The sequence below is a fragment of the Salarias fasciatus genome, chromosome 5 (assembly GCF_902148845.1).
Source record: "Salarias fasciatus chromosome 5, fSalaFa1.1, whole genome shotgun sequence".
Classification (NCBI taxonomy): Eukaryota; Metazoa; Chordata; class Actinopteri; order Blenniiformes; family Blenniidae; genus Salarias; species Salarias fasciatus.
In genome coordinates this window covers 2,459,451-2,484,259 of record NC_043749.1, presented here as the reverse complement: position 1 = coordinate 2,484,259, position 24,809 = coordinate 2,459,451, and the positions used below count along the sequence as shown (strand labels likewise).

Here is a 24,809-nt window from a genome sequence, read left to right as displayed (position 1 = left end):
GGATTTACTATTTTTTTAATTCATGTGATCATATCCCACCTTCTGGGTTTGAAAGTCCATTTTACAGGGTACCTCCTCTCTTTGAGAGGTTTGTGCCCTCCCCCCATCTTGATGAATGCTTTCCCTATTTTTTTTTCCATGCCTCATCTTCTGTGTTCAGTGCATCCCTTCTTTGAGGTCTCTGTTTCCCATCTTACTGATGTCTGTATTCTGCCTCTGCTTTGTGAGTTCTACACCTATACATCCATGCCATGATTAATGCTACTTTCCCAGCAGGCTAGCCATAAAGACATAAAACAGATTGTAAATTACCATGTGAGTAAATTGCTGTGGCCTGAGAACAGTCTGTGTTTGAACCAATGAAATCAAAAATGGATTTTCACTAATGCGAAAACTGCAATTTGGAAACCAGTCATTGTCTCTTCCTGTAGCTTTTCATGATTTCCATCCTGGTAGCTGGCTGAAACCAATCACATGCACAGCAGCAACTGGTTTCCCGACATCTACGACTGGACGGATCTGCTCAGCGGAAAATTTGTCACCCTCAGTGTCTGCAAGCTGATCATAAAAGGTACACCTAGTGATCATAAATTCAGGCAGCGCTGCCGCTCATGTAAAGCTGACAAACCCGGCCATGCTACTTTGAATCTCCTTTCCTTGAAGCCCTTTATGGATTCAGCTCACATCTGAGGTCGGCCTCGCTTTTGTTCCACGCCCAAACTTCACGCACTGCTCTGTTTGCCCAGTCTGCATTGAACTGACAGGATGTTAGCTTTCAATATTCTCTTCCTTCTCTTAGTCGATGTGTAATATGCACTTTGCACAATGAGTGACAGTCCGCCACCTGAGCTGCGGCTGCTGCTCACGCTCCCTTGTGGCTGACAGGGTGTAAGATGGACTGTAATCTGAGATCAGGAGGGGGGCTTTTTTGTGGATATTTACGGCTCAGTGCTCACCGTGATGAAACGAGGCTGTGAAGTGACAGCTCCACAGTGAGGACTCACTTTAATATGAGTATTAGCTTTTTTTTGAGCCATTACAACAGGGAAAGCAACTACACACTCATGTGCTAATTTAAGCACGCTCTAAGGAAATGTGTGTTTTGAGGCAATGTAATATTTGTTAGTTTCTGATAACATGGCTATTGGTGACGATGACAGACCGAACCTAAGATTGCAGACGCCTGTTTTTCTTCTCTTTTCTATGTTTTTTTCCAATCCCCACAAGTGCATGTCAACTTCGGCAGGTTTCACTCATAATCAGCTGGGATCAACTCCTGAGGATGGGTCTTCATATCATGAAAGTAATCTTTACAACACTGATCTTGAACAATTCTGGACGGGGAGTCATGACCCTCTGGAGGGCAACTCTGCATTGTCCACCTGTGCAAAACTATTTACACCGGCTGTGGTGTGTGCATGCATAGTAGCAGAGCCCAACCGTGTGCAGAAAGTCTCATTTTCTCCCGTTTACTCAAACACAACAAAGCCCAAGCTTTTTCCAAAAGTTGCACTTTCACAAATTACAATGAAAGTTTTGTGTTTTCAGTTATAATAGTTGCAGTGTAAAGACCACATAGTTTTCTCACTTTTTTATGTGACTTCTTTGTTTTTCAAATCACCACATCAACCCAAAAACGTAATGTTAGTTATGAGTATCGTTTGAATGCATCAGATGTCTTAACAGGCTTTAGTCTTCATTTTTTGATGACGCGAAAGATTCACAGTTTGCAGATGACTGTATGATTTCCGGTTATTGGTGCTCTGAACCACAACAATGTCAGACTGATGTCTTCATGAGTTCCGATGTTAAAAAAATGTAAAGAGAGAGAGAAAGAGAGAGAGAGAGAGAGAGAGAGAGAGAGAGAGAGAGAGAAAGGGAGGAACTGGGATGGAGGCTTAATTACCTCTCACAAGGCTGGTGAAGTTAATTTCTGTAGTCACATGTTTAACCAATTACTGGGAGTGTAATGAAGCAGAACACGGCTCACCCGAGTTCACAGGACAGTCTCTGTACACCACATGACTCGCCCCCCCCCCCCCCCCCCCCTTGAATTTCCATCGTTAGCTCAGTGCTGCAGCTCCAAAGCAGGAAGCTAATCTCCACTAAACCGGCCAACACTTTGCTCTGGTTACATACATTTATCTGTGTCAATATCCATCCCTCGTTTAATCATTTCTCCACTGCTATCTGAATATCATGGGCTTGGTAGTGAGGCAGGGGAAGGGCGGTGCAGGGGGTGGGGGCGCTCATTATCTATGCTGGGGTGTTACAGTATTGGGGATTATCCTTGACGGATAGTTTCCCTTCCAGGCACCATTAAGCTTGGCTTCATCCCATTTGGTATTTCCAACACCTGCGACCGCCATCCGCCAGGCACAAGAATTATTACCATTGTATTTTTTTCTAGGGTATATAAATTAATCACAGGGATCACAAGCAACTACTTTAAATTTCTGGACTGTGACCAAGAAACACATCCTCCCCGAGGACACTGAGCGCCTATGCATCATTAAAACAGAGTTGTGCTCTCTGACAGAGGGGGGAGGACAGTGCCCGCTCCCTCACTCCAACACCTTGTGGGATTGCGGTCTCTTGCATTTTCCGTGCCACGCATTAATAGCTATTGTCTGTGTAGGTGCAATCGGGCTCCGGGAGGGCCGACTTTGAATGCCAAGTGATTGCAAACGGATGGTGAAAACAAAAAAAGTTGATCTGCTTGAAAGTGGACAACTGACTACAAAGACCGTAAATTAACATCGATCCATGAGGCCGATCACTTTCACTAATGACTCAAAACTACAGCGGGGCTTGCTATGAAACCTGTAATACTTCTGCCGTCAATGCTAAATACCAGTGGTCCTAATTCCTAATTTAGCATTCTTGCATGAGTAGATGATTGTTGTTCGATTTGTTTGCGTGAAAGAATTACATAGACAAGACAGAGCGGTCTAGAATTTGGGCGTCAGGTAGCGCAATTAGACCCACAGATCATGCTGCGCTGTGAAGCTTCGAAATCAATGAAACATAATTATCCAATCAGTTTCATCAGTATGAAGAGCTTCATTTTCTGTATGTGAGCATGCATGAGATAGTGAGTTGGAACTGTCCATCAGAAGCATGAAAGCACTTCCAAAATGTCCTTTTTTTTCCTCAAGACTTTCCTATGATTGCAATTTTACTTGATCAGAGTTCTTCATAGTGCTTAGCAGGCGTGTCTGAATTTCAACGCATATTGATCAGGGCTTCCTTACAGGTGCTGGCCTATAAAGGTATCGATCACAAATAGGTGTTTTGACGAAATGTCTTCAAAACATTCCATATCAATTTAAAGTTTCTCAGGCCCACCAAATATAAAGCCTCTCATCTCACTGTAATTACCATACGCAGCTTTATGCCAGTCATCTCCAATCCTTTCTTCCAACACCTTAATCAACATATAATTACCTCGGACAGCAGAGAATAGCAGAAGGCAAAGCGGCTGATTGAAAGGAAGGGAGCACTTCATATCGCCAGAGGTCCAAGCAGGTTGAACCGACACAGCACACATCGCTAAGATGGATAAAGTTTCTCCATAAAGGCAAAATACATCAGCTCTGTCAGTCTGATAAGAAAAGACATCAAGCAGAATGACTAATATTGATTGAATTCTTTGTATCTGATAGAGACTCGTGACAAGACTGTGGACAGGATGACAAACAAAAAGCCAAAAGGTTAAAATAGCCAATACCAAATCAATAAAGTTGAGTGACAACATGGAGCTTGAATGATCAGCAAGGAGTCCTCCTAGAATAAGTAATAGAAAGCAGAATAAATCAGGCCCTTGCTTTTCTGCAGAGCTCATGCTTTTCCCTCCTCTTCTACTCATGATTAGTGATTTGTTTCGTTTTGTTACATCCATCTGTCTGGACCCATTTACCAGAGGAGCTGAGACAGAGAAGGACAAAGGAAGGCTGTTAGAAAAATGCTGCCTGTGATCATTATGTGTTTTATGACAGCTCATGAGCTCATGTGCCTTCCTGCTCATACCCACTGTTAGAAAAAAATATGCAGTTTCAAGGGTCAAACACATTTTTTCCATGCTTGTATATCATGTAATATGATCCAATCATCATGCAGCTCACAAATACAAACAAATTATAGAGGCAGTAACCAAATAACGCACGATAAGTCAGAACAACCAGTGAGGTTTATGTGTTGAACATTACTTATCTCCTATGATCATTGATCCAACTCCACCTCTCAAGAGCTAATCCCCATTTAGAATAGTACACCCTGGACGGCCCACCAGAGAGACAAACAGCCCTGGAGAAACAAGCCATTATCATGCCACTCATAACATCAAATGCATCTTTTTTGACTGCAGGAAGAAACTGGACAAACACTCACAGAGTTAATGTACACTAAAGGGAAGGATCCACAGACTGAGGCTCCATTTACAGAATGAGTTCAAGTGAGAATGGAAAACTTTCCTTGAGTTTTTTTGAGAAGGGCTCAAAAAATGGATCTTTTTGAATATACTGTGACTCTATCATTGTCTAGAAAAAAAAGACACTTTCAACAATCTCTGTCACCCACTAGCGACCCAACAAGATAACATCGTTTTCAGCACTTCTGCCGCTTTAGTGTAAACAGACATTTTCAAACTGTTTCCATGTGAATGCAAAACGTTTCCAACAAAGCAAGGCGTGCCTGAATGTGGCTGCGATCAGAATCCAGTGTGAACAATCTATACGCCTTTAAAGTGATGTCTACATGCAGGAGAAGACGTGACAGGCTTTATTTTTATTTTTATCATACGGGTCGAAGTTCCTTCTTTTATATATCGTTCTGCAGCACAGGAGCCCTCAGAAACAAGAGGGACATGCTGGATGCGATCTGCTGACAGCTGACCGAGCCAGTCAGACGTCATTGACAATGACACGGTGATCATACAGAAGAGATGAGCAGCCAGCGACACGCGCTGGATGTTATTCTGAACAATCTGTCCAAAGCTGAAACAGTGGCGGCTGCCTCGGTGTAGATGTAGAAGGAACGAGTGGCTGCTCAGTTTCATTGTGATCACGTGACTTCAATTGATCTCTTCAGTGAGTAAAAGTCTGGTGAAATTTGGCATCATGAGGTCACATTCAAAAAATTATGTAGGACACAAATCTGCTTTAGGGCCACAAATGAAAGTGAAAGCCTGAATCCGATGTGAAAATTTTGGAGATTTGGTGTGTTTGGATATGAGTCAAATATGGACAAAAAAGTTGGACTGGAGCCACTTTTGCCTGCAGTGTTTTGTTTCTCTGCCTCTGTGAGCCTCAGCCTGATTACTCCCATTGATTTTTGTCACCTGTGTTTTGCTCCTTACTTCTTCTGTGTGTAGGAGTCTGAGTCTGTCCATGTGTCCTTGTCGGTAATTCTGTTTAGTATCTGTGTCCCGTCTCTGTCCCCGTTTGGCCCTGTTGAGATTTCATTTCATAATTCATGTCTTGTTCTCTGTCCATGTATTCCTTGTAGTTTGGTTATTCTTATGAATCAGTTCTGCTGCTCTGTAGTTTGTTTCTCAAAATTCAATCTTGCAATCTACCCTAGGATGACTTCAGATTCACAGTTTTGTAAAATAAATCATATATAAAATCCCAGCCCCTTAGTATGTGCTCATTTAGAAACAAGCAAGTTGAAACAAGTTGATCCTGCTTTGAGGAAGCTTGTCATTTGGCGCCAGACTCATTATCTCCCTCGTTGCTGCTGTGCTCAAAGCAGATGTGCATTTAAATAAATGGGAGACAAGCTGATGTCTGCAAATCCCAGCCCTATCCAATCAGAGTGTTTTCAGCAGTCTGAAGCTTGAACTCACTCTTCAAAGTCGCCACAGAATTAAATTTAAAAAGGAAATCCTTGAATCATATACAATATCTTCATTTTCTTGCCTCTCATGTTTATCCAAAGGCACTTTAGATGATCTACACTCCAGCATAAAATGACTGAATTTCCACTTGAAGTCTTCATCTGTTTTTGCATTGAACATGTCTGCACTGAAGATCCACTCTCTTCTTTGTAAAACTGGTCGATGTGGCATCAGTAGAATTCAGTAGAAATCTGTGGTGTGATTTAAAGCGGGCTGTTCATGCTCACAAATCATCAAACCTGACTGAACTGGAGATGTTTTGTAAAGAAGAATGGTCAAAAACACCTTCAACCAGAATCCAGGCCCTCATTGGAAGCTATAGGAAGCGTTTAGAGGCCGTTATTTCTGCAAAAGGAGGATCTGCTAAATATTGATTAAATTTTTCTATTGAGGTGCCCAAATTTATGCACCTGCCTACTTTTGTTTAAGAAATTATTGCACACTTTCTGTTCATACTATAAACTTCATTTCACTTCTCAAACATTACTGTGTCTGCTATATGATGTATTTAACTGAAATTGCTGATCCGAACAGCCAGTGATTTATAAAGGAAAATCTTGAAAATGGTCAGAGGTGCCCAAACTTTTTCATACCACTGTATATCGTCCATCGCGATGAAAGCACAAGAGATCAATTGACTGTGGTGATATGTGTGCATTCAGAAGGCTGTTACCCTCACCTGTTGAAGTACAATCCAATGAAAACAGCGTTGTTCAAGCTGTTTTATATTAATATTCATTTCTGTCTTTATTTTAATTTATGGGCATCGCAAAAAGGAGTTTAGTTTTTGGTGACACCCTCAAGGCTGGAAGCATATTTTGATGATGATTGTCACATTGCTAATCACAATTATTTTGACTGTTATAATCGTGACATAAAATTCTAATGTCCTCCCATGCTAAGTCTCTGGATGGTTCAAAAATACCATGAAAGAGGTTTGACATGAGCTATGTTTGCTTTTCATACGAGAATAGAAAGGCAAATATGGGGTCAGGTGGAGGCCGGCGTCCTGAAAACACCATGAAGTTTGTTGATGTAGTCTGACCTGCTAATTTGACTCCTTATCTACGGCGTCTGCTGTCACACCTGCATCGCCGACTGCCACGCGCAGTTCATGGAGGCAAATGAGCTACTTTAAAAAGCGTTTGCCTGATTACTGCAATTTGCATCACTGACTGCACTCTGCTCTCGAGTCAAATCCATAAACGTTGGCACCACGAGGCACGCATATTCAGATTCAGTGTCACCATACAATGCACTCTGATATGGGTCATATGGGAGCTGCCTGATGGTAAAGCCAAGATCTTAGTCAGGTGATAATACAACTTGAACATCCGCGTGCAGAAAGTGCCATACCTTTAAATTGGAAAGATCCATGTGAAGATGGGTGACACTTGAAGCCAACCCAGTCGATGAGTGTGACTGAACACTTTCCAAGAACGTCATTGCTTGACTTACTGTGATGGAAAACCTCAGAGGCAATCGTCGGATCTCCACTTCCCATTTAAAATAAAGTAGTACGGCTCACAGCAGTGTGAGCAGGCTACCGTCAGTATGATCGCAATAAACTACCGACTACGGCTTTTCATTGTCATGGAAACAAGGAGTATGTTTTGGGTTTTTTTTCCCTTGTCCTGTTCAGCAGCTGGGGCGTGCAATATTGTATGATTGTAGCCTTTTACTATCCGAACAGATTTTAATGTTAGCAGCAGGACGAGAATGAATCTCCTCCTGCTGCTGCCTTTATTTAAAGCTGGCATCCGGCATAACAAGGAGTATGTTTTGACATTGTTGGTATTGGCAAACACAGCAAACTTGGTAGATCAAGTAATACATCGTACTTGTCAGTGACAGTAGATTTTACTGACTAAAATGGTGAGGATAATCATTGTCAGTCATTGCTGTTTAGCTAAACATAATAAAAATACTTTAAGAAACCATGAAGACATTCTTAAGACCCCAATTAAGACAATGTTTTCAAGTAATAATGGGAAAGTTTCACTGTATAAAAATGTTGGACTCCTCAGTGAAAGTCTTGCCCTTAGTCCCAAACCGTCTCCTGATGTTACCATAGTCATTTTACTGTGCACCAAACTTAGTGCTTACCTCCAGTTGGTACAGTTATAATACTCATCAAAAGCTCCAGCAGGAGTTGAATTTGCAGCATTCTTAGCTGGTTTATGGGTTATTTCCCTCCATGTTCTTCATGAACAAACATCCTCACATTAAAACAGCTGAAAAGATTATCCCTGTAAAATGACTTTGCTCTGCCCGGGTAAGTGAATATAATCTGGAACTGTGTGAAAAGTTTCAAAGGTAATTCCACTCAGGTTAATGACTTCCTTTTTGCTAAATGTTTTTTGTGTCCTCCAACATGACTGTAATATTCTGACTCTATCCACTCATCAAAGCTGAGAAAACACTGACATCAACTGAAGTCAGAATAGATCTGTATGTTATAAACCCAACTAAGTCAAGACCTCTCGGTTCAGAGATCTCTCAGAGGCATGTTGAACCCCCCCCAACCACCCTTCTTCTTAATAAACTGAAGCTTCTCCATTATTACACTGTATTTATCCTGATAAATGGAGTTTATGGTTTGCATGTTCTGCGTGGAAGCTCTAATTAAAGCGTCCCTGGTTAATACATGAGTAATTATTTGATTGTGTACCAAACCCCAAAAAGTCCTGGAACAGAACACACTGTGCTAGCTGAATAAATACACGCTTCTCCCAGACAGATATATCTGTCTGGATTCATTCAACACTGGAGGTGACAGCATGTCACAGAAATGTCAAGCAATGTTTTTCACAACGTTTGGTTGGTGTTTTTTTTTTTTTTTCTTGGCAATTTAGGTTCACGTTGTGAATATTTACTTGTGCTTAGCTGGTTAGCAAACATATTATGATTGCTAGTGCAGCTGCGTTTCAACAACAGCAGCCATTAGAGGCGTCCATGTGGACGGATTTTCGACTGAGAAAGTACCTGTCCAATCTGCCAATCACATGCAGAGAGTGGTTGTCATGGCAATTCCCGCCACTCAAGGGTGTCTCCAATAGTCAAAGAGAGGAGGGTGGACAAGAACCAAGAGGCCTGGACAGACTGGTGTCTTTTGAAAGCAACTTGACTTTGTGGAAAATATTCTTGACCGTGAGCAGAACAGACTCACGATAGAGATACAAGAGATCTCTGCCTCTATAATGTGCTCAATCGAAAATGTTACACTTCCACAGACAATATCAAAACGATGAATGCCATCTGAAGATGGCATGGGCACACACACGGACACACACGAAAATTCAATAGTAAAAATGAGAAGGAAAATATTTCAAAACACTTCAATTCCCATTACTTTAAGTGGTAAAAGATGACTTGTGCGATATCATGAATACTGATCATTAGAGAGGACATGGGAATGAAGGGAAAAGAACCAGTGATGATCAAGGTAAGAATGACAGATCTTGAATCAGGAGAGCTTTCCAAGTTGTTTTTTCATTGAACCATCAGGTCATCCATGACTGAACAAGAAGTGAATAAAAGTTCAAACTTTAATTTTTCTGAGTATTTCTCATACAATTAAATATGGCAGAAAGTGCATCACATGTTAAAAAATTAGACCCCCAAACCCACCTGGCCGCCCAAACATCGCGGATCAAATGCATTTTGCATCTAGATCTCAGCAGGGATCAGTCTTATTCCATATTTGTGCATGAAAATACAGCTGAATATGTTACAAGAAAAAACTACAAAGAAACCTTTTGGCTTTAATGTAGCTGATTGAGGATAAATGAGAATATTCCACAAACAGTTCATCACTATCCTTGCCTGTGTTTGCATGCATGTATGTGACTGCTGGAGCTTGGAGTAGTATCCTATTTAAATTGGTAGCTTTGAAAAGTTCAGACAAATGTCATTGAGGGGTGACTGTGGGTCCTAAAGACAAACCACCTGAGAACCTCTTGCTGAAAATGCTGACATTTAAACATGAGTAAAATTGAGAAGATAAAAATGTACTTTTACTTAAAACTGTGTTTTTTTTTCTTGTAATTCAAATATGTCAACATAATGAGGAGGATGCTGGAGGATCTCAGGGTCCTCAAGGGTTCATTAGTTAAAACAAAGTCTGATATGTTACAAGGTCAAATACATTTTATCACCACATTTATTCGACTGAAAGTAACACATTTTGGAAACGGTGTCAGTTTACGTGGAATTGCTGTAAAGGGCCACTAGTTAGACCTGTTCACTGTTTTTGTAAATGAAACCACACTCGTGTGTAGAATTCGCTATAAACATTAACAAGGTTGGAGCATGGACATTCTTTTGTGTGGACAGAGAATGAAGCTGGATTGCTATTACGGGTGTCTCTGCAGTCTGTGTGGACGGGGAGTCATGACACTCTGCAGCCAAACATGGTTATTGTTCCTGCAGGAGTCGCTTTCAAAAAGTTGCGTTTTCAGTGGCTTTCAGCACCGCTGTGGTGTGAAGCCAGCGGTCTTAAAAAGGATGCAGTGTGAATCTGCTTTCTGATACTCCAGATTTTGATGTAAATTGTAAATTGCTTTACAACTAATGCATAACAACTGTGAATATTATTCATTCCTCATCCAGATGCCTGGGTGAAACAGGGTCAGAAATGCAGAAAAAAAGCAAATCACTCCATTGAAGAGACTTTTGCACTTCAATCAGATATCAGGCTTTCATGGCCTGGACTGATGTGAGTCTGTCAGCTCAGATGTTCAATATAAAAATACTGAATGATGCAGTTTTGAAGTGAAGCTCGTTAATGCTCCCAAAAATGTCCAAAAAGTCTGAAATTCTCCTTATTAGCAGTGTTTTTGGCTTAAAAATATATTCAAAAATTAAAAGCTCCCTTAACCCATTGTTACTGTGGAATTGATCATAAATATTAATTGACAGGGTTTGGTCAAATGTTGAGAGATTCTTCTGCTTATAAAGTGAATATCAATTAATCCCGATCCATCAGAGAGAGGCCGTCTTATTCTCTGATTTTCTCTTCTTCATTCATTGAATTTTCTTTTCAAACACTGAACACGTCACACATTTTCTAGGAGTAAATATGTACATTTCTTTCAGAAACATTAACTTTGGCAAGATGCTCCATGCATCTGTTGCTGCTGCAGGGAGACTGTTTCTCTTCTTCTCTTTGTTTTTTTTTTTTTTGGCTCGGCTTGCTTCTGGGGGATTGTGTTACAGCAGTATATATACACTAAATATCAGCTCCAAGCTGGCCTTTCAAGAGCGGATTTTGGCTCTGCTTATTTGGTTAAATGAATTATTAATGGCTCGCCCATTCTCGTCGAGATCTTTTTTTTTTTTTCTTTCATTTTCAAAGGAAAGGTTCCCGCTGCCGTCCGGATGGTTCATGCCATATCTTCTCATCTCCATGGTTCTCACTCGCCCTCCTTTGTTCTTCTCTCTTCCAGAGCCGAGCAGAGGAGCCTGTGAAAATATCCGCCGCTCCCTGCGCAAGTGGACGGGAAGAAGCAGACTCTTTGACCTTGGGAAATGAAGATGTTGTTGCCATGGGAACTGTTAATCCTCCTGTCACTCAAAGCGTGCCTCGCCGGTGAGATGCCAAGCCAGAGTCGCCTTTGACACACCGGATACATGGCTCACAGGGAGGCTCCGGCTCATGCACGTTTGGCCTGTCGGGTTCACTCTCCACTAAATTTATAAATGACAGTCAAATCTGGAGATTCCGAGTGTTTGAGCTCAGTTGTGTTGCTGACACAAGTTATCTCAGGCTCCATTTACATGACAAGGTTTGAAATTAAACTAATCCTTATTTACAAAAAAAAATCACATTTAAATTTTATCATTCTGAAAATTATCTGTTTACACGGCGATGACAGAAACTATGTTGTTTCCTTGTTGGGCCACTCGTAGGAGCTGTTGTTTGTTTTTGTAATGAAACCACAGACTCATACACACAGAGAACAATACACTCTAAACATTCACCACGGCGAGTGTCCAGACATTCCTATAGACCAGGAGTCTGCAGCGGGCGGCTCCTCTGTAGCGGCTCCCTGAAACTTCTAGACGATTCTCCATGTAAATAATTATTTTGCTTTTATTTTTATTTCATGTGCATACTGCACAGTTTTTTCTAAAATGGTGGAATCTCCACGTTAAAAACTGTTACAACAGCAAGAATTGCTCAAAATGGATAAAACAGCTAAAACTAATTTTAAAAATTCCCATAAAAAAATGCTAAAATGATAAAAAATTGCTAAAAAAAATTGTCAAAAAAGCTTAACATTGCTAAAAGAGCTATAAATGACCTCAATAGTCAAGAAGCATGAATTGGCTAAAGTGATAAGTATTTACATTTTTACTTCTTCCTGCTCCTTTTCATTCAAATAAAATTCAAACAGATTAGCAATAGTTCATCTTCTATACATTGTTACATTTATGTTTTTTTTTTTTTTTGTTTTTTATTCAGTTTGTTTCATGTATTTTGCATCTTCTAAATGAAAAAAAAAATCAAATCAAACAGAAAGAAACAACGGCTAAAATTAGCCACAGATGCAAAAAAAAGAAAGAAAAAAAAGTGTGTTTGTGGCTCCAAGTAAATTTTATTCGGTGTAAAATCTTGAAAATGGTAATAAAGGTTGCCGACCCCTGGATTAGACAGCTGAATACATTTAGCAGTTATTACAGTGACTCTGAGCACCATCATTTAAATGAACACCCAAAACACAACTAAAGTTTTCCGTTTTCACTTGAAATTATTGTCTCGTAAACGATCCTCCGATCCAAATATGTGTTTCTCCAAGCGGATTGACTCCGGTTTACTGCAGCTTCTCACTCTCACCACGACACACTGTTCCACCCGAGAAAAGACGAGCTGATAGAGGACTTCTCACCGCCTCTCGTCTTTTCATGCCATGCCTGTTTTATTATGCAATTTACTTGCTTTATGTTCAGCTGCTGCCACTTACATGAAATGTGGCCGAGCACTGTAAAGAAAAGAAAAAAAATCCCCACTCATTGTCATTTATTCTCCTCTGCGTGCTCGACGGTGTATTCCCAGTAGTGCTGAGGTGAAGCAGAATAACATCATACTTCGGGATTTCCTAAATACCTGCATGAGTTACAGCTGAGGGCATTAAAAAAGAACCTCTCTGGCTTTATGTTTATATTCCTGTGCAGGGCTGAAGATTTAAGGCCTTCGGTCACAACTGAGGGATATATCGTGTACCCGATTCAGGCCGAGCGTTTACAAGTCATCAAACAAATATATTTAAATTTATACGGCATATGGAGCGGGGTTTGTTGGATTGTTGTTTATGCGTCCATTTCCATTGACTTAGCATCTCGTCCCGAGTCAGCGTTTTCTGCCGGGGCGGCCCGTGCGAGAGAATAAGGAAGGCTTACGCACTTTGGCATACTCCTGTGAAACCTAATTAAACAGGGTTTGTCTCCGTGTGTGTGTGCTTCTGCGGGCTGCTGGTCAGTCCGGTCAGTGTGTTTACAGGCCTGTCTTTTCCCTCCATCGGTTCCCAGGTGAAATAGTCCGGCTATTAAAGGTTCATTAATTTGTTTAATTTAAAGGACACTGCAAGCAGGGTAAAAAAAAAAAAAAAAAAAAAAAAAAAAAAAAAGACAAAAGGGAAGCGCCTCCCTCAGAGTCCGGGGAAACAAGGCCTTTACCTGAGGCAAAGACTCCCACTCTCATTAGGATGGTGATGATGATGATGATGGTGGTGATGATGATGTGGTGGGAGGGAGCGCTCTCTTTGTCCTAGTCAAGGTTAGAGACGTGCATGAAAAAGAATAATACACATCTCATCCTCTCAAGTGTGCAGGAGGAAGAAGAAAAATGAACCATTTTTCAAGAGCACGCATCGGTGTCGGAGGACAGGGAGAGGGAGGGGGCAGGTGGGCGGGGTGTGTGTGTGTGTGTGTGTGTGTGTGTGTGTGTGTGTGCGTGTGTCGGTGTGTGTTCGCGGTGTGTGAGAGCGCATCTATTGAAGAAACGTTGGATTTCACCGGAGTAATTAGTGCAACATCGGTTAATTACTCCTGAGTATTGATAGTTTGGCTGGAGCAAAGCAAAACAACAAGCTTGACAGAGCAGGTACACACACACACACACACACACACACACACACACACACACACACACACGCGCGCGCGCGTAGAGACAACATGCTTTCCAGCCTGTCTGCTAATTACATTAAAACCAGAGCAAGTCCGATTATTGCAACTCTCACAGAAACACCTTAACCAGTTTATCTCACTTGTGTTGGAATAATGAGGAAATGAAGACATAACTCCATTTTATAGCTTAGGGTGCTTGTCAAGCTGTCTAATTACTCTTGACATGCAAATACAGCTTCGGCCTGTTCCTGCTCATGTTCACATCATACGTCGCTGTTTCAGGAAGTAATCATAGCACATCTTTTTTTTTTTAAATGATTTTTAATATATGTTTTTGTCCTTAAAAGGATAATATTGATTGTGTTCTAGTTTGAGAACATAAGTTGGCACTTTAATTTATTTTTCTTGAAACTCTACACACCTGCAGAGAGTAATACACAATAAACATGAACAATGATGAGAACACGGACATTTGCATGTCACTTGTGACTCTCAACTACCAAGTCTCAGGAGAACCTCGACTGGAAATCATGACGCTCTGCAGGCCGCCATTGTTGTTGTTATTGTCCATCTGGTCTTACATTGACAGAAAGCTTACGACGTGCACACAGGTTGTGTGAGTGTGTTTGGTACGAGGAGCAGAGCATCAGTGTCTTCATTTATGGGTCAGTCTAATATTATCCTTTATACAGTCATGACCTGGAGCTTTGAGCAGGTCAAGACTGAGTTGAGAGCCTCTTCAGTGGGTTGCATGTTCGACTCCTGCTGTGGGTCCCTGAGTAATGCCCTGAATCCCAGCAGCCCCCCCAGCCCACGGATCCTGGCATGTGTAGTTAGTGTTAACGCTGAACCCATCGGGACCGATGCACAGAAATAATTTCTCTGAGGGGTTCAGTATAAACCCATATTTGACATCTTTTTGAAGGTGGAATCACCGAGTTGATCAGAGAGCCTGATAACGAGCCTCATTACAATCAGCTGTGTTGAAGCAGGCAGACATGGAAGACATGCAGCCCTGCGGCCCCCCAGGATCTGAGTGTTACACTGGGAAAATATAATAATGGAAGAGTTAAAACATGTTTTAGGCAAGTTAATCAAAGCATCTCATTTCTCAAAGCATTCAGATCCTTAATCTTATAATATGTGTACACTCCAGTGGCAGTATTTACATTGTCAGAGTTTTTTGGGCATGTCTGAGCCGGCAGTGCACACGGAGATTTGGACAGTTTATCTCTGTCTGCTTGACAGATCTTGTCAAGCTTTGCAGGATGAAATGGGAAAACTGTCTATCAGCGGTGTCTATAAATGCGCTCTATGGTTTAGAGCGGTCTCTTGCTTGAAGGGGAATTCTCTTCATTTCGACCAAAGTAGGAAACAATAGTTGTCCTATTTCATTCTGCCTTGCATCAACCAGCATTTTATTAACCTTAAATGTAATGGACATCTTTTTTGATATGTAACACATTTATTATGCATTAGAAGTGGTTAAAAAAAACCCATAACAACCTCGTGTGGTGAGCTGTTTGAAGTATTCCACCAGTTCAGACATCACTGAGAGTATTTTAAAGGGTGAGACTGCTGCAGGTATGTCTCTGGTTAGTGGTTGAGACAGCAGTTCTGAGCCCTGTCACATCCCGGTGTTTGCTCGGTTCAGATGTTTTCGGCCCGTACTGCTTCTTCGCTCTGGTCGAGCCACATCACAGTTTCCTCTTCAAAGGTTCCTTGAGCTGCTCATCTGTTCCCTGACACCTTTTTGATGGCAGAAGTTGTTTTAAACCAAACCTGACAACTTTTTTTTTTCTTTTAAACTAAGTACAAGTCTGGTCTTTGTCTGGCATACTGAAATAAATTCAGACTTTCCTGAAAGCCCTTCCATGGTTGTCTCAGGGCCTCCTTACATGGCAACAATTTCAAGTGAAAACGCAAAACTTTCAACAAAGGTACTAAGTTTGTCCTGTTGAAGCCACTTTACTCAAATCAGATCAACAACTTTTCAAACCTTATCCTCAAAACCTCTCCATCAAACACCAGTCAAGTGTTTTTCACCTGTCGCTCAAAGCAGTGTCTTTGTCTTTACTGCTCGGTCAAGGTAACGAAGGTACTGATGAAGACATGAGGCTTCCTACAGGTCCTCAGTGTCTGCAGCTGGACTGTGAATCTGCAGACGTGGTGCTTGGTCACTTCCCCGAATAACATCCTTATTGATCACTTTCTGACGTTATCTAGACACCCGAGCGTCAGAGGACTCCCAGTAGTTTGAAACTCAACTTCACTTTATTGAGGCCACTGAGCTCCAGGGAACCCTCAGAGCTTCGGAAATGGTTTTATGTCCTCGCCATGATCTATGTCCGGCGTCCACAGTTTTATCGGTGACTGAGGCTTTCTTGGACTTCACAGATTGGTTTTTGTCCCGACACAGTTTGAAATACAAGACGCCATATAAAGAGATGTATGCCTGTCCAAATTCTAATCATGCCCTTGACCCCACCTCAAGCAGACGCCAAGCTTCTGACCTCAGTTTGATGGAGTAACACTAAAGGAGCAGGTCTGAAGCAGTTTTAAAAAATTTTTGGATTGAGGATCATTTCAACTGAAATCGCATCATTTCTATGTTTACGTTCCAGGAGAGATGAGCATGTACATGGCAACATTTTGAGAGGGTGTTAGTTGGTTGTTTTCATAATGAAAACGCACACACATGCACAGAACAATGCCACATGATTTTTTTAGCCTTACAAAAATTATTTGTAAACCATGCAAACATTCCCTGCATTCACAGTGTGTGTATTCACTCTTATACTGCAGTCTACATTCACAGTGTTGGGGAAATTTGTCACACTCATTTCCAGACTGCTGCATTCTGGTTCACGTTAAACGGGCCGGTTTTCCAGCGTGCTACAGGGTTGGCTTTGGTTAATTGCTCTCTCATCATAATATATTATCTGCCTCGTGACATGTTCACAAGAGGCTTTATTAAATGCACGGTCTACTTGGAGAGCCACGCTGACAGCTAATTATAGTACGTGTAGAGCTTACCTACATTTTACTGAGCTTTAAGTGGTTTTGTTTCACATTAATTTACTATCACTTGCTACAGAGGTTTCTTTCTTACTTTTCTTCTAAACACAGAGAATACACGTCATGGCCCTGTCTTCACCCAGGAACCCAGTGACAGCATTTTCCCCATGAGCACCGGTGACAAGCAGGTGTTCATAAATTGCAAAGCGAAGGGGAATCCATCGCCACATTACAGGTCAGTCCCTGCTGCTGTTTTTATCTTCAAGGTGAGATTAAAGTGCATGGCATGAAATGGTCCAAGTATTACATAACTCTGTAGTCACCACATAAAGGTGAGAGTCATAGTGATATTTTAACATCTTTCTCTCTTTCTGATTGTTAAACCAATTAAATTAGGCACGCACCAGTTTAACAAATGTAAAAAATGAGTACAAGTAAGGGTGTTACATACAGTATAGTACCTTCTACCTGATTCTGGGATTGCAATCGGTGTATCCCTGATTTAAATGTAATTCGTGTGTCTGCCCATGATTGTAACTTGACCCCGTGGTGAAAATGCTGACTGTAGTTTTACTCCCCTGTAGGTGGAAAGTGGATGGGAAGGACATCAACACGGACTCAGACGTGAACTACAGCCTGGTAGAGGGAAACCTGTTGATCAGCAACCCTCACGTCATCAATCATGGAGGAGTGTATCAGTGCATCGCGACCAACACGTTCGGCACGGTGGTGAGCAGAGAGGCCAAAGTCCAGTTTGCATGTGAGTACAGTTGATCTAAACTTGTCACAGTTACTGTGACCAATCTGACCATTGTTTTTGTTTTTTTGTTTTTTTTGGGTAACTAAACCTGTGGTAACCTTACAGGGCCTCACAGTGTTCAGGATTTTTGCTTATAAACTTCAAACTTAAATCACATCCCGACTGTCACATTATGTTAAGGATATGAGGAAGTTGCTTTTTATTTTCTCTCTCACTTCGCAGCAGTATAGTGAGTAGCTGACATGGACCCGTCTTGCCAGCTTCAACAGTATGGTGGAGACAAATGCCAAACAAAGGCTGTAATTCCAGTTCTTGCTCACTTCAAACAGCTGTTTTTCACCCCTCTTGCCAACAAGTGTTCACGACCATCAGAACATCCCAAGTTTTTTTTTTTTTTATTGAAGAGATGTTCAACAACGTCCAAACTGAGGACTGTTCTTTGCTTGAATTTGTCTGTGCCTGAACATTTATTAGCTGTCTTATACGAGTCCCTAGCCGCAATGTAATGTATGAAGAAATGAAGGCCGCATGTCTCAATTCCGGCGCGGGGCGGGTTGGGAGGAAATTTTTAATCAGTTGAGCACTGATTTGACCACTGCTGATATTTGCTTGATCCCCTCCTGTGACTCGGTGGTATTTCTCTGACTTTGGGATTGATATGTCTTCCTGCTGTTTATCCTCTCATGCAGCTCAGCGGCGTTTAATTAAAGGTGAAAGTAATCTCTAAAGCTCAATTGGCGAGGGGTGTTTTTGGTGCACCCTTCTTTGCCTGATCTGCCGCGCGCCTTGCAGTATTAACCAGAGTAGGGGGTGGGAGCAGGAAGACGGGGGGGAGCGTGTTGGATTTAGCTTGTGAAAGCAGTGTCAGGAAGTGCTCTGCAGAATGAAATGCCCTTCCCTGGATTTCACCTCTAGGTGAAAGTTATTACTGCTGTCAAACCCTGAGAACTTGGATGGTTTATTTCCTTTTCAACAGTTCTGCAGAACTTCAGCAAAAAGCCGAGGAACACGGTGTCGGTGAGAGAGGGTCAAGCCGTGGTTCTGCTCTGCGGCCCTCCGCCCCATTACGGAGGTACGACGCTCTGTCCTAACTCTTCTGCATTGTCTGCTGGAGTCTCACTCCCCTGCTTGCCTCAGCGATCTTTATTGTTCCTCACTCGGCTGCTTATTATCTCCCCGTTACTCCGCCGTGTCGCTTTTGTTTTTGCAGCTACCCACCTCGCCTCCATCTCTCTCTCTTTCGTTTTCAAACTCAAGGCACTGTCTCACTTCCCACCCATCTGTCAGACACAACTTTTTTTTTTTTTTTTACGATCAGCCACAACTCTGCCTCACCAGACTCATGCCTTCATCTATACTTCATAGCCTCACGCTTCTTAACCTTGAGCTCACTTTTCTCGCCCATATGATCTGTGACCATGCTGTCATCCATAAAGCCTCCCTTGCTCCACTTCCCCAACTGTCCTTTTTTTTCCCCCCTCTGGTGGATGTGGGCAGGTTATCTGTCGGGGTAATAAAGGCTGCTGGTGGCCGCGGGAGCGTTTATCCCGTGGCACAGCTGCGAGTCGGCTCGTGTGTCTGTGCGCTGCTGATTAGCGGACCCTCAAAGTGGTCCGCGCTCCCGCAGCCGCTCGATGCCCACCAGCACAATTTCACGCCGGCACGCTAGCCGCTCTCCGCTTCTTCTGTTTCCAGCTGGATCCTGTGGCCACGTGGGACTCCACACTTTAGCAATTTGCCCTCTGGCCTCCCCTCCCTCCCCCTTTTAAAAATCCAGCGTCTCTTTATTTCCTCTTAAGCGGAGCATAGTCACACATTTGATGGGATTTGCGAAACACGATAATGCTAGCTTGGGGTGTTTTAGAATTGAAAAATGGCACAAAATTGCTTTTTTTCCCCTCCGAAGATGTCGTAGCTTCTTTAACGCTTGTTGATGCACCACTTGAGGAACACATTGTTGCTCCCTATTGAAAGAGGAATCATCTGAAGCTTCTCTCAGGAATCAATAGGTAACCAGTCTAAATAGAGCTGCGCTGAGCATTGAACTCTGTCAGAACACACGAGATTATGTGCCTGCAAGTCCTCTGTTGCTGTGAGACTGCCACTCTTCAGCAGACCCACTCTCTGATAGTCCCTAATCATGAAAGGTCTGTCAGTTTCTGCCCTGACTTCCCTTGTAATGATTTTAATTCACTGTTTTCCCTCAAGGAAACGAGTGGGACTTTTTACCGTCTGCCGAGTCAAAGGGGCTGACTGCAGAATGTCATGTGTCTAATACAGGAAAGCTGCACTAATTCCAGTTCAAGCCAAGTTCATTCTGATGTCCCTGCAGACATCTCTGGCTCTTTTTCTCCTCCCTGCCATCCTTATTGTTCTCACACACTGACGTGCATTACGCTATGCATACTGTCGGCTGTAAGGCTGTCAGAGGTATATGTGCATAGCCTTTGCATACCGCTTGCATATGAAGTATGGATTTGGTTTTTGTTGCATTTAATAAGCTTTTTTTTTTTTTTTACTTTCACTTGATCATGTGTGTGTGGCAAAAAGGTAAGTCAAAGCTCATGCCATAAAAACGAGCATTTAAATTAAAACCACCTCAAATAATATTAAAGTCTACTCATAAATCTACAGTGGAAAACGAAGATGACTTGCATTGTCATAAACTGAGTGGATGAAGCGAAGGTTCAGCCTTTGAGTAGCCTGACGCTGTGTTGTCCGCCCCTCTTGGCAGTAAATCAGTCCAATTATTTGTCATACATTTCCTCAAAAGGTCTTTTCTTGCTTTCCAGCTCCCCTCTGTGGTGCTCCAGTAGTCTAGTGTCTTCAAAAAGCCATAAATTGGATAATTAGACCGCAGACTGTTTCGGTTAAATAAAAAGGAAGAAACAGCTCAGGATGGTAAGAAACAATCCAAGTGAAGGACATTTACTTGAGATGCCTGTAGTTTCGTACTTATTCAACACACAAGCGGAAAGAAAAATCTTCTTCAGAGCACAGAATAAGTAGATTTTTGGCATTGGACTAGAGTGTTACCCTCTTTAGCAGAAAAATACCTCGTGTAAATGTTTTACATATCAAACATTTCTGCGCATAAAGAAAACTTTCAGATTTTTGAAGGTTTTCCTGAAATTTACTGCCAACTTCAAATCTCCTTCAGTGTCTTTCTATCTGAGTTTTTGAATGGAATATTCCAGAATTCTCTATTTTTGCTCTTTGAAAGTTTCTGTGGTGGAATTCTTCATGTTCTTATGTTCAAAAGTCAATCCTTCTTCAGCTTCTGAAGCCTCACGTTTTCTTCACGCAACTCTTTGCAATGCTGAGGAGTTCATAGTGGAATCAATGACTGAGAGCATGCCTGAACCCCGAGGCAGTGAGGCAACCCGAAACCAGAACATTTCCTCCACCGTGCTTCAGCCCGTTTGAGCTCCTTCTCCGAAAAAACACATTTTTTTTTTTCTTTTTTTTGTTCGGGGCCAAACATGTCTGATGTGACTGCAGCCAAACATTTCTACCTTGGATTGGTCCGCTCGGAGCAAATTACTGCAAAACCCCCCAAATCTTTTCCTGCTCCTTCACAGAGTTTCGCTTTAATCTTGGTTTAAGTCCCTTTCCCCCCTCCTTGCAAGAAAATAAATAAACATAATTGATTTGAAGGCGTAATGGATATAATATGGCTCATTAATTTGTCAGAAATGATACATGGACATGATGTTTTGTGTTTATTTTCATGAAAACTTACAATGTAGCCATTCGTTTTATACACTGATTCAGAGATTTGTTCACAAGCTCAAGACTGAAAGCAAAATAAACCTTTGTGCAACACTGGTTCAATGATAAACTTATTTTACAATAACCAAGGAAGTAGTAAGAGTAAATCAATGCAAATGTCTGAAATATCATATGTATAATTTCCTCTTTTACTGCAGTAGTAATTGACATTACAACTTTAAAAATGGAGCAGTATTTTTTTTTTTTCTTTTGTTTCTGACTTGCGGAATAGGATCATTTTCAGTTGAGAGGTCTTGTGTAAACAGGGACTAAGTTCACCTAAATTCTCTTTGTTCTTGCAAGAAGCTCTATAATCTGAAGGTTTATTTAAATCTGAATTGATGGAAAGACGTTGTTCATGTAAAACTTACTGAGCGTTGAAAATGCAAACCAAAGTTAGGAAAAAAAATGAGGGGTCTGTCCTTCATTAAACAGTAGTGTGGTGAAAGTAACACAGCCTCTCCTCACTGTGACACAAACTGATATGAAGAGTCACCACTGGAAGATACAGCAGAAAGTCAACTAACATAATGTGGGCACAAATGGGTCCAAATGTCCCAAAAAGTGAGGTATATGTTATATTTGACTTTCAAATCCATAATGTGGAAACTTGTTCATGCCTAAAATTACACACGAGCTCTCTGTGCAGGCCATGATCCACACACTCGCTGGTTTATATGGAATTTTTTTTGCAACGAAGAGAAATGTCACATCCTGTATCTGATGCTGATGAAGTGAAGCTTTTAAAAGTGCATCAGTCAGTCCAGTGGATGGCATCAGGCATGCAGGGCAGAAACAAAGGGTCGCCTCTCTTGTCTGTTCTGGGCCTGCTAATGGATCACCACCTTGTTGTGGTTGGTGGGCCTGCATGTCTGTGACATCTGGAGCTGTGAGGCACAGGCGGTGGAGAAAGACGGAAGGAAACTACTGATGGAAAGATAGAAGTCTTGAACATTGACAATGAACCCCTTCCTCTTTATTCCAAATTCAGAGATCAAGTATTCCTGGGTTTTCAACGGACAGCGCAGCTTCCTGCAGCAGGATGCCCGTCGTTTCATCTCGCAGAAGACAGGCAATTTGTACTTCGCCAAAGTGGAGGCCTCGGACGCGGGGAACTACACCTGCGCGGTGAGAAACATGATGACCAACGCCACCGTGCTCAGCTCTCCAACCCCCGTGGTGGTGCGCCGGGACGGTAAGCGCCCTCAGCCTGCCTCTCCGTTATCTTGTGCACCGTAGTGATACGCACCGCTGCAGGGAGGCCGAGACTCGGAGATAAATGGCTTGTCTCGGGCGTGACGCTGTTTTTGCTTTTACTTGAGAGCCAGGCGTTTTTACCGACCCCCCTCCAGAAAGTCTCTCTACAGGGTTATGTTTGTGGGGCAACAGTCTGCATCTGCGTGAAGGCACATATTTACATAACCAGAAATGTACACACACACACACACACACACTCACACATAGACAATCAAACACAGTAAGAAGCTTGCCTCCCATGCTAAGCCTCATCAGGACCGTTTATGTGTTCTGCCTCAGATTGGAGCCGAGGCAGATATGTAATCCAAACTCATCCATCCGCTAAGCCACACGCCGTCGTAGACGGCATCGCTCCGTACTAATGTAGTCACGCTTCTCACATGCAGTGTGAATTACACACGCCATGCTCTTTTATGTAAAGTGTGTGTGTGTGTGTGTTTTGACTGCTGTGATTTACTATTTATGCCCGGCGCAGTGGTGATGGGCGAGTACGAACCAAAGATCGAGGTTCAGTTTCCCGACACCATCCACGTCTCCAAAGGCTCATCGGTGAAACTGGAATGCTTTGCCTTGGGAAAGTAAGTGTCACACGCAACGCTGAGAGGGCTGAGTCGTCAGCAGACGGGCTGACACGGCGGGAATCTTCTCCCGTCGGTGCGAGTGGGAGGCTGCCGTCGCCGTGACCTTTTTCTGTGTGACCTCCGCAGCCCCGTGCCTTCCATTTCATGGAGAAGAGCCGATGGAAATCCACTCCCTGGCAAGATTAAAATCAACCACTCCAGTGGGGTTCTGGAAATTCCATATTTTCGCCCAGAGGACGCCGGCGTGTACGAGTGCGTGGCTGAAAACAGCAGAGGACGAAATGCTGCCAGAGGGCAACTTGTGTTCCACAGTAAGAAAGATGTTTGATGTTGCTCTCTTCCTAATGGAAATGACTACAAGCATTTCTCCTTCCAGCACTGTCTTTTATAATTACTCTCTATTCGGATTTATATGACTCGTTTCTCAGGAGGAATTTGTCCAAACTAATCTGGATTATCTGTGTTTAATTTCACTTAAGCGCCTTTTGTGTTGTGGGATCACATTAAAAAAGGTCGACCAGCAATTTGCAAACTGATATGAAACAAACTGATACAATTTCAGAAAAATGGCAGAATGAGAATAAAAAAAGAAATATTTTCTGAAGAAATCCATCTGAATCCAGATCTTAACAAAAGTTAAGAAAATGTTTGGCACAGGATTGCATAAAGGATTGAAGATTGACTTTGCATTTTTAGCTCATTTATATTCACCAAATCTTCCCTGCTAAGGCTTTCATATCTTTCTGAAGGGATTCATGTAATCCACATGCTTTAATTTATCAAACTTAAGGTACATGCAGAGTGTTTTTTCTAATGCAGCCTGATCAACTGGGGCTTCAGAGCCTTGCTCAGGGATCCAAAGTAGTGATCAGTGGAAATCGAACCAGGTTACATCCCGAGTATTGCTTATCATAATATGTATTTGCATACAATTTGAAGAATTCGTAAATTTTGTCTGTGCAATATATCCTATTAAAGAAGGGAGTGTTGGGGTTATTTTAAAGCCCTCAAATGTATTAAAAATACACATAGCTGTTTCCTAGAAATCGCTGGAGACAGGAACAATACATTTCATATATGCTTAGGCGCTTGGGGTAAAGTGAGGTGAGAGTCGTGAAAGAAGTAATTTAAACCTCTTAGAAGACGGTTGCTACAATGAGGTTGTGAAATGAAGACGTGGAGACAGTTTGGCAACTTCACAGCAGGCAAAGATCCAACATCCCCACACCCTGCCTGATTCCCAGTGAACCTCCATAAGAATGTACCAGAAGAAAAGGGCTGAAGTTACAGCTCTCTCCCAGTTTCTGAAGTAGCATTAATATAGAGCTGTGTGTCATCAGCATATGTGTGAACACTGAGTTCTGTGCAGGTAAATGGTGAAAGCATTAAACATTTTTCC

The 24,809-nt window shown here is 42.1% G+C and overlaps 1 protein-coding gene across 1 annotated transcript in view; it reads left to right on the top strand.

The window, feature by feature from the left end:
- The first annotated feature begins 11,319 nt into the window (after window positions 1-11,319).
- cntn6 (contactin 6) overlaps window positions 11,320-24,809 on the top strand; it is a 69,188-nt gene continuing 55,698 nt past the window's right edge. The window contains exons 1-7 of the mRNA XM_030091114.1: window positions 11,320-11,486; window positions 17,153-17,276; window positions 17,626-17,801; window positions 18,778-18,873; window positions 22,564-22,767; window positions 23,305-23,407; window positions 23,537-23,721. Of these exons, the coding sequence (XP_029946974.1) occupies window positions 11,426-11,486; window positions 17,153-17,276; window positions 17,626-17,801; window positions 18,778-18,873; window positions 22,564-22,767; window positions 23,305-23,407; window positions 23,537-23,721 (949 nt within the window). The 5' untranslated portion in view covers window positions 11,320-11,425. The remainder of the gene's footprint in view (window positions 11,487-17,152; window positions 17,277-17,625; window positions 17,802-18,777; window positions 18,874-22,563; window positions 22,768-23,304; window positions 23,408-23,536; window positions 23,722-24,809) is intronic.